This window comes from Rhyacophila brunnea, unplaced genomic scaffold (genome assembly GCF_057557595.1).
Source record: "Rhyacophila brunnea isolate RB1 unplaced genomic scaffold, BYU_Rbru_1.0 scaffold_20, whole genome shotgun sequence".
Taxonomy (NCBI): domain Eukaryota; kingdom Metazoa; phylum Arthropoda; class Insecta; order Trichoptera; family Rhyacophilidae; genus Rhyacophila; species Rhyacophila brunnea.
Genome location: NW_028232860.1, coordinates 20,062,283 through 20,073,278, shown reverse-complemented (window position 1 = coordinate 20,073,278; position 10,996 = coordinate 20,062,283). Strand labels below are relative to the sequence as shown.

General features: G+C 35.2%; 2 protein-coding genes across 5 annotated transcripts in view; one reads left to right on the top strand and one right to left on the bottom strand.

Annotated features, from left to right (window-relative positions):
* The window catches only part of LOC147071347 (RNA helicase aquarius), a 163,512-nt gene that overhangs the window by 39,814 nt on the left and 112,702 nt on the right, over positions 1-10,996 (top strand). The window lies entirely within an intron of this gene.
* Positions 7,819-10,996, bottom strand: part of LOC147071349 (G protein-coupled receptor Mth2-like) — an 80,100-nt gene continuing 76,922 nt past the window's right edge. For all 4 annotated transcript variants that reach the window (XM_085947942.1, XM_085947941.1, XM_085947940.1 and 1 more), the window contains exon 9: positions 7,819-8,026. In XM_085947942.1, the coding sequence (XP_085804068.1) occupies positions 7,819-8,026 (208 nt within the window). The remainder of the gene's footprint in view (positions 8,027-10,996) is intronic.

Genomic DNA, 10,996 nt, shown 5'->3' with positions numbered 1-10,996 from the left:
GTACCTACACCATGGTCCCCACATCCTAAAACGGGCCCTCAGGCTAGGATATTTGGCGGCCCCCCTACCTACCGCTAAGATTAAAGGCAGTATGAAACACTAAATTAACGTTTTCCAAATTGTGTTTTAGTTCAAATTAAGGGTACCTACTTATACAGTGAATTATTGGCGTTTTTTAATACATCTACTTTAATAATGGAGCTGTCGAGTATCGCCTCATAATAATCAAAAAATATATTATTATACAGTGAATTATTGGCGTTTTTTAATACATCTACTTTAATAATGGAGCTGTCGAGTATCGACACATAATAATCAAAAAATATATTGCACAATTATATAAATAATTGAAAATGTTCATGGCCATGAAGTAAAATAGCGCCGCAGGCGAATTTTTTTTACTATTAAAGCTAATTTATGATGTGTGTTTATCTCACTTATCTGGTCAACCCGACACGCCGGGCCCCCCATAACCCGGGCCCCCCGGCTAGAGCTCTGTCAGCCCTTCCAAGCTATGACCTACACCACTCCGAAATTCGGGTGGACACGGAGAATTTTTTGACAGTTCCATTAGGGATTGGGTTTCTAAAAAACCCCGGCATTTTCGAAATTTTTGTGTTAGAAATTAAAATCTAAGAAATTTTTCTATAAAGGTGCTGGTGAATTACATTCTGATAATTTTTATTTTGGGGGGTGCCAGGGCCCCCTGGCCCCCCCCCTGGGTGCGCCACTGCCACTGATTGCTTCCCTCACCATTCTAGTTAAAATGGTGGCTGAGACAATATAATCATTTGAAAATCATCAGGGTCTCTCTGGCTCATCCTGTAGTTGTAAAAATCTAGTGAATCCCGATATTCCAGCCACTCGTTTCCGGGTTTATGGGTTGATCAAGTTGGTACCAGCTGAGCTTAGTAAGGTGTAGGTACATACCAGTGTCGGAGGGTTACGGTAGGGTGTTAAGATCTGACATAAATAGTGCACACTAAACGTTGTCAGTCATACTTTTTTGTTTTTATTAAACTAAGAATAAAAATTTCAGATTGTGCTGGTTAGTTTTTGAAATTCAATTAAACCTTGCTTATACCAAACCATCATATTGGAGGTAGGCGGTGGAGATTCGACAAAAATAGTGTACGCTTTGTCAGTCATACTTAATTGTTTTTATTGAATTAAGAGTACAAATGTAATTGTAGATGGTGTTAGTTAGTTTTTTTTTAAATTCATGTCACCCCCTGCCTAAAATAAACCATAATAGATAAAAAATCTTCTAGCTATAAAATATATAATACTATGTATGATTTATATGTGTGCACTATTTATGTCGGATCTCATCAGCCTACCCTTCGCCGCTGTTATATAATTATATTATTAAGAAATTAGGAAAGAAAAATGCTTTGTATATTTAAAAATGATATGTTTATTGTTAATCACGGACACTTTAAACAAATATTTACATTGAATATAGTTATTATTGTATATCGTTAATAATATATAGGTAGGTAATAATTTATAATATGTGCCAAATTGTATATTATTATATTGTACAGATTTATTTATTCGTCTATTCTCTATGGATATTTCTGTTGCCATATCATATCAAGATTTCTTCACTTAATGTAGATAGGCAAATGATATTATTGCTATATAATTAATAATATTCTTAGCTGCTAGATAATGATTTTTAATTTATCGACCCATTATAGAGGAAAGTCATCTCATCACAGATGATTCCTATTATCAAGCAATGGTATTAGTGAGTGACTAGTTTTTTTTTTTTTGAGAAACCTTAAAACCAAAGTTCATATAAGCGTAATTAAACATTATTATTATTAGGTATATATATCCTGGATACAATTAATTATGAAAGTGCACATACTTAAAGATTATTATTTAGCTTTATGCATTTCAACAAAGTCTACGCAGTATTCCTTTAAATTAATTAAAAGATAAGTAGTATTTTTAATCATTCGGTTTGAACACAATATTATAAGATAAGTTTTTTGCAGATTATTTTATTTCCACGTTACAATATAATATGTAATAATATAATATATAATATATATGTTACGAAACTAATTCGTTGTAACTGCAAAACCGCGAAAGAGCCAATTTTTAATACGTTTAAATCAATACTGACCGCGTAGTAAAGAATCATGATTAATATGTACTTAATGAAGGCTGACTATATTCAGGCCATTGCACTGAATTGCGAATTACGATGATAGTGCTAGTTATTATACCTGTTTGTAATACATGAAGATTTTTGATTGCATATTACGTTCAAATTATTTATCATTTATTTCAATTTTTTGACCATGTCCGATCCTAAGAACAAAAAGTTAATACAAACCACCACAGAGTGGAAGTTTGTATTAACTCAACGTATTAGGCCTATACTTTGACTCAAAAAAAAAAATTAAAAACAAAACCTGTATTTTTGCCAGACCCAGGATTCAAACTTGGGACCAACGACATCATAAGTCGTCGCGTTTAGCTGATCGGCCGTCTTGTGCGTATTTTAACAATTTTCTACAGATAATACCGTTTACCACACTATTGAATTCGGAGTATGAACAATAACTAGCACTATCATCGAAGTTTACAGTTTTGTGTCACGGCCTGAATATAGTGGACCTATTTATTTCTTCTTCTTTTTTTTTTGCCATATCCGCCCCTTAGCTGGAGCATATGGACACCACGCGGCGCCTCCAAGAATCCCTGTCGCTCGCCAGTCTTCTTGGTTCGTTCCAGGTCAAACCAGCATCCCGTAGCTCCGCCGTATACACTCTGTAGATTGTATTTAGCGGCCTTCCAGGTCGCCGGAATCCGGTCGGCTTGAAGAACAGGCAAGCCAGGTTAAAGTTCTCTTCTGGCATCCGCAGCACATGGCCGAGCCAGGTCCAACGTCGTCTCTTCACTTTCAGCGTGATGAGAGGTGGTACGTTCTCTTATCTCCTCGTTGCTCCTAAAGTCATACCACCGCACACCCAGTATTCGTCGCAAACATCTGTTTTCGAAGCTCAATATACGGTTGCTCTGAGCCTTCGTAAGGTGCCATGATTCGCTACCGTAAAGCAGCACTGTCAGAATGCAAGCGTCGAATAGGCGGCATTTGGTTTTGACCGAGTACAATCGTGAGTCCCAGACATTTCGCATCGAGTTGAATGTTGCTCCAGTCATTCCCATTCGGATAGTGAGCTCTTTCTACAAAATGCCATCTCCCGTGATGTGTACCCCCAGGTACTTGAAGCTGTCGACGCTCTCGATGTTTTGTCCATCGCTAATCAGAGGGAAGTCTAGATCAGGACAGGTACTATTGCACACGACGTTTGTTTTATTCGCGTTGATTTTCAAACCAACGCGACAGGAGTTGTTATGCAACCTGTCGATTGTCTCTTGAATGCCCTCGATTGAGTTGTCGAATAGGACAGCATCATCGGCGTATTCCAGGTCGCATAGCTTCACCGTGGGGGTAACAGGTATGCCTCGGTCGGGTGGTATTGACTTCCGTAGTATGAAGTCAAAGAGAACGATAAAGAGAAACGGTGCAAGGACACAACCCTGTCTAACTCCGGTCATGACCCCGAACCATTCCGTGACAGTGTTTCCAATTCTGACACAGCATTCGCTATTCTCATAATCCACAAAGCAGCAAGCCATCGGACTGTTCAGCTCATGGCTCTGCTGGAGAAGACATCGAAGGTTGTGGATTTGGTCTGCACACGCTCGACCAGGTAGAAACCCGGCCCGTGCATTGCACGTCCTCAGGAAAACCTATGTATTTACTGTATAATAACCTCATATACATCACGATAGAAACGAAAAACTTTGTTACTATGCGGGTATGCTTCCACGTAATGGCATTATATATAATTACGTAAAAGCAAGTACGAGTAATAACATTTTTTTTCTCCCATGAACTTTTTCAAAACTGGTTTATTCGTTGTATTGCAGTTCCAACGACGATTCCACAATATGTTACACAATTATCTTGAAGTTAGTAAAAAATTAGTTTATTTTTAATTTTACTTACAATATAAGTACCTACATAATAATATCTAAGTATATTTTTTCAATATTTTCCATTTTCATTAAATCCGTTAACTTAAACTAAATTAGGTATAAATATATACTTATTAATTATAAAAATCTTGTGCACTTGGAAACCAAATATCAAATTGAATTTATTACAAATTATATACATTTTTTATTATTGTACGTTGGGTATAATACAATTTGTAGCATTGACATTTAACATATTTTTGTTGATATCGTCATTTTGAGAATCGTTGGTATACACTATCTATACAGTATGTCGTAGGTCAGGGTTAGCGAACCTTTTTACGGACGCGTGCCAAAATTTCCCAAATATATTTTTTCAACTGTTTGACGTGCAAAGCAGTTATTTGAAAAAAATAGTTTTTAAAAATTCTATTAAAAAAATGATTGTTCTAGATACCACTTACAGAACATAGCACACATATAGCTTTATCACTTTTTTCATTTGCGCCATACATTTCGGTCAACTAATTTTGAAACTGTCTGCCAGAATTACTACTGCTAACTTCACCAAGTTTTTGTTTCTCATTTGGTGCAGTCATTTTGTGAGTAGAAATGATTTTTTTTGTTAATGTGTTACTTATGTTAGGTTCTTTACACACAAATTGACACCAGAATTGGTCTGATCATAATATGAGGCAATATCTCGCTACAGTGGTCTCAAGCACCCAACCAATGCAATTATATATTTACATTAAACGTAATGCTAATTCTTGAAGAGTAGGTATTTACCTGCTATTTTTTTATATCTACGATTTGATGTCACTTATTATAGGTATTTTTTCTCTTCAAAATAAAACATTCGCGTGCTTTGCAAAGGTTCACTACCACTGTCGTAGGTATTCATATACATACATACATAGACAATATAATAAAAGATTTAATATTGCTTATGGCAATATTGGTACCTACATAATATGATACAGCCAAAATAACTATCAACAAAGAACTAAATTTGTGGAATGTAAGTAATATGAATATGTATTATTAAATAAATATTCTGCTGCATATTGAATTGTACCTACCTATTTTTATATGCTAAATAATAATTTTAGACTGGTTATCAATTAATTATATTGTTATACCTACATAGGTAACTTATAGGTAAATACGATTATTTAAATTTAATGTAAACGAGTAGATAGGTTTATTGTTTATTGTATAATATATATTGTATCGAAAGTATTGAAATATTTATTTTAATAATCCTGTCATTTTAAATAGAGAATAGGGACAGAAAAAATATAGAATACAATATGTATGTAGATTATACAATGATGGACCATAATAATTCTGTACATGAGAGCTAGACTATCAGAAAAAAACACTTTCGGGAAAACATAATTATACCATTGTTAATGTATTTACGGATTTATTTTTTTATTTATTTAGATTGTAACAACAGTGTATAAAATACGTACAGCTAAATTAAGAGGCCATCCATAGACTGAAACTGTATGCAGCTTAGAACCGTGTGCCATAACTAAACTTAGGATTTCTGTTCATGAAAATATATTTTCACTAAGTTTGTAAGTGTAAGTGTATGGTATAAACGGATACGATCAAATGCTTATAATATACTTTGTAAAAATGTATTTTCATGAACAGAAATCATAAGTTTAGTATGGCACACGGTTCTATACGGTTTCAGTCTATGGACGGCCTCTAGGTAGTTAGGTGAAGTGGGCCTTACAAATTATGATAACTTAGTTACCGATATAGTAATAGGTATATATTATATCTTAACCAAAGTACTATCAAAATAAGGGTAGATTCATATTCAATATTACACAGTATTTTATTTACGAATATATTTGAAATACAAAATAAAAATAAATGACTTCATCGTTTAGGAGAGATTCTTTCTTAGGTACCCTGAACATAGTATAGGTACAATAGATGCCAATGATACTTAAATTATACATTATATTAAGACGTCGGTGCTTCTCAACTTATTTTTCGGTGTCGAGATACACTGATGTGTTTGTACTGTTATAACTACATTAATTAAAGGAATTTCAGTATATATCCCCAGATCGAGTGGGCAAGGTCCTGCTCACTGTCAACATCATGCTCTGCTAGCGAACGCGGAAGGTGTTATCTCACCATGCGAAACGGATTGTGCACTATGGGAGCATAATTATTACAATATAGACCCCAATCATTGCCGATACATACGATACGAAAGCCGATACATTCACAACGACTGGTCCTACTTCTTCCGCCCCTCCCATTGTTGTCTAAGGATGGCCTGTCATTGCCTATCATTTTTCTATAGATTGCTTATACTGATTCGTATGTCGTGTTCACACAGGGAATGGTTTGATATGAATAGATAAGTTACATGATAAATAATATACTAGCATTAACACACCTTCTACAAATTTAATGTAATGCATATATCAATGCTACATATTTTTTGGAAATCGATATTACCACCGGTTTTTGTGTGAAGGACTTGCCTGACTTTGACAGCTGATGAATAACAGGAATGTATATTAGTTTTTATAATTTATTAATATATTTGATTTGAGAATTTTTTATAATTGAATTTGAAGCGAGACAGGGCGAATCAATATGTCAAGCAATCTGGGATCTGATTTTGACAGCTGAACAGTGTACCACTCGTTGCTTGAACAAAAAGATATGCTCAGGCTTTATTAATCTAAAGATGGCTCTGCCCCAATCCATCTGGATTCTAGCGTTACGTCACAGTATCTTCCCATGGCAATAGCTTTTCTTTCTTTCACGGAAAAAGAAGCTCCGAATATGATCTTAGATGATTATGGAAGAAACAGATTTTTAATTGTTTATTTTAACTGTACTACCTATAGTAATACTAATTCAATTAACAGTAATTTTAATATGAAATTTCTATAAAAATGGCTGCCACCTCATTTACAGATTATATTATTAGATATCTCTCACTAGGAGCCATCCCCTACTTTAAATATACTTATATAAAAAAATATTGCAAGATTGTCTTAAAATATGTTAGCCGAAAAATAATAAAAAGCACCATTGTATTATAATTTTTACACGGCGGCTATTTTGGTCGCCATCTTGGATATCTCGTCCTTTCGACTTCTAACAAAATTTTAGAGCATTTTTTTAATTCAACATCCCCAAAAACATATAAGATATTCTTGCAAATTTTAAAATAATTTTAATTTTATGGGGGGTAATTTGGGAAACATGGCCGCCATTTTGTTGGGGGAATGAATTTCAGGTGGCTCCCCTTCCTAAATATCGACGATGGGTGTGGAAATGATGTATGCCAAAGTTTGGTGCTTGATGCTCTCATCAAAAGGTGCAGTTTTTACTCGTGTGACGTTGGCGGTCTGAAATACAGCCGAAAGCGACACGCCTGCTCGGTCACTATGAATTTGGTGCGTTTTAATCAAATGGTGGTGGCAACTTTTTGAAGTTTGGATTACATATTATAACCGACAGTGACATTCATTCCGAGCATCTTCTACCTTTATTGCAAGCGCTAACAAAGGAATTTTCAACGAACAGCAATCGACTCTACGTGCATTAAGTTACTTCTGTTTTGTGAATGTCAACTAAATCACGTAGAAAAAGTCGATAAGTTTTAGTCGAAGTTGTACCTATGTGCCAGCCGCCATATTAGGTCGGCGTTCGGCAGTTCGGCTTTGATTGTCTGTGTGCAAGGCGTCCGAGCGTTTTACTCTTACTGAAAAATGTCAAGTGAGAGCCAATACATATTTTTGTTCACTTGACTCGTTACGAACGCCATTATGCGTCTGTCCTCATGGCCGGGGATTCTTCTTCTCCGACAATCTCATCGCACTCCTCGTCATCATAGCCACTCTGTCCTGGCGACTTAATGCAGGGTATCCGGAGACCCCGCTCCGCCAGCCCCCTGAGGGCACGCTTCCTGAACACGACCAGCACCAAAAAGAAGACTAGTCCTTGCAGGCAGTTGAACATGTCGGTTATCACCCTGTAATTAGAACAGGAACAAAATGAAGTCTTAGAGGAAGTCTCAGTAAATAGTCGTTAAAATGGGTTTTCGTTGTACCCAGGGGACACAAAATTAATGGAAACCGGTTTATAATTAAAATGTGCAAGTTTCCATACAGATTCACACTCCACTGCAACCGCTTGTCGGAAAATGCTCGCGCGATAATATTCACCGCGTGTGAAACGGGAGTCATGTTTGTAACCATGACGACAAAATGAATGATATGATAACACGTTGTCTCTAGTGTGCACACGATATAGATACATACAACGCATTTGATATAAAATGTTGTTATTTTAGAGTCTAAATCAGGGGTTCACAAAGTATGTCCCGCGTGTCTTTTTGATGTGTCCCTCGAGATTTTTATTAAATCTATTATTTTTTATTCTTCATATCGAATATTAAAAATTACATTTCAAATTAAATATGCTCTGGCAAGAATGAATGGTCAGACACTTTGATGTTTGTGTATTCATATATTCGTGAAAAAACACTTTCTACATTGAGCAATAATAAATCAAACTTAAGATCAAAACTAACAGACGACCATATTATCGCATCTGTTTTGCGTACTCACATCACAAAATTTTAGCCTAGATTGCAGGATTTAGTTTAAAATAGTTTAAAAATATTATTTTTTAGTCTATTAATAAGAGTAATAATAATGTACCTATATTTAGTTAAAAATATAAGTTTACAAAATGAAATATTTTTTTATTTATGTTTTTTAAAAACAGAAAATATTTACAAAAGAAAGAGCGGCCCGCTATATATATATAAATAAAATTATTTTTGATTTCAAATTATGTCCCTATGACGTAAAAGTTTGTGAACCCCTGGACTATAGATTGTAATCCAAGAAATGTCATACTAACTATCTCATTATTGACTTCACAGTAAAAATAACGAATGTCGTATTTTACGCAATAGAGTGCGTGTATATATTGACAAAAGATAAAAGCAATGATTGTTTTCTGTCGTAATTTTTGTATATCGATTATTACAATTACGCGGGACATTAGATATTAGATAGTATGTCATTGCCCTTTCAATGTCGTACATTTTAACTCTATTGTATACCTATTATGCCAAGTTTTTTTTTTACAATTTTTCCGAGGCCGTGACTGCGATCCGCTGTCATATCGCCTTTTCTTCTGATCTCTCCAAAAAATTCTGCTATGATTTTACCTTACGTCTTCCTCAATCTTCAGGCACATTTCAATCCATCAACGTTCTCAAAGAGATCTACAGTGCTCTACTCTGCGTCGGTGGGACATTGTACCTCTGAGTGTGTTATGTCTTCCTGAACATCACATTCGTTTCTCTCCATGAGGACATCAATTTTTTTAGCCCATTGTGTGGCCTGCTCCTTGCCTCACTATCAACATGAGGTCAGTTCTGCTCATATGTGACACGGATGGCGTATTGCAAAACCTTTAACGCCTCCCATACTGAGTGTATTTCCGAACCAAAATTCACAATCAAATTTGTCCAGTAATTGAGAAAAATATAACAATGAAACCAATTGAAGGGTACAGGTGAAGAACATGTTAATTTGTCACTGTTTTTTAAACTGACAATGCAGTCGTCTCGTAGATCGAACCGAGTACTACAAGATGGCATTTTAATTTCGGTATTAACAGTATAGTCAAAGCATTATAGAGCATTGGAAATTATCATACATTATTATTTAATAAAACGCATTTTTATTAGTATTTATTCCACTTTTATTATTTAATGAATTTGGACGGTTTCGTCCGCCACGGTCTAAACTTATTAAATAATAAACGTGTAAGAAGTAAGTACTATTTTTTTTCGTTTTATTAAATTAATTAATAATACAATGCAGTTCCACTGTAAATTATTGACAGTTAACACAATAAAACAAATTATCATACAGGCTAAAAACAAGAAATGTCCATTTATTCACATCAAACTTGATACTCTTTATAGTCCATAGGAATTATAAACCAAAAGTCACCCCATGTGAAATGCCGGACGAACAGATGAGCGCCATAAACAACGACAGACAAAAACCGACACCCTTGACAGAGCCATTGACTTTAAAGTCTTCAATCAGTTTCTCAGTTTGACATTAATTTGTGTGACTCCTTCTCCTGTACCCTTCAATTGGTTATTTAATTTTACTACGATACGCGCGAGTAGGTTTTGGCATTACATTATATTTGGACGACGTCGAAATGTTCATGCCAAAGTCTACAGCGACGTACCATTGCCGTATAAGTAGAGTTTTGACAATGCAGAGGCGTCGAATTTAGTTTGGTTGTATCAATGACATTAATATGGACGAAGCATCTGGAAAATAAAATGACACTCACTTTGTGTCGGGTCTGCCGGATGGCGAAATTCATATTTTAATATCGGTATCCTACGCTCAAATGAACATTCTGCTTGCAAGCGGTCTGGCGACACCGCTGGGTCTGCCCATACAAAATTTCTGACTGTCAGGTTTCGACTCCGCCGTTATTATTGTGTTACAAAATGCCAATGTGCATAGTTAAAAATTGTAAAAAAAATCTACTAAACACTCCAAGAAAGATGGGATATCACTTTTCATGTGTTAGTATTATTTATTATTGATAAAATACCATTTTAAGATACATATTGATGAATGTTTATTCAATGCAATTGAATGACAGAAACCATTGGACAGACGCCTGTGATGCGCTGGGGTCACTTGCGTCTAATCTCCGAGAAGTCGTAAGTAACCTAGAATCTGTTTCTAACGTAATGAGTAATGACACTAATACGCCATTACAATAAAGGTTATATGACTATAAATTCTCGAAGCTTGTATCGCATAATGGAAATGGATACGTCATATGGTCACGTGACGTCTACCTATACATCTGTGAATGACTCTCATGCACAATTTCTCGTGCGCGCCGATATGAAGTGAGATGTCCATTTAATATGTCATTGGGTTGT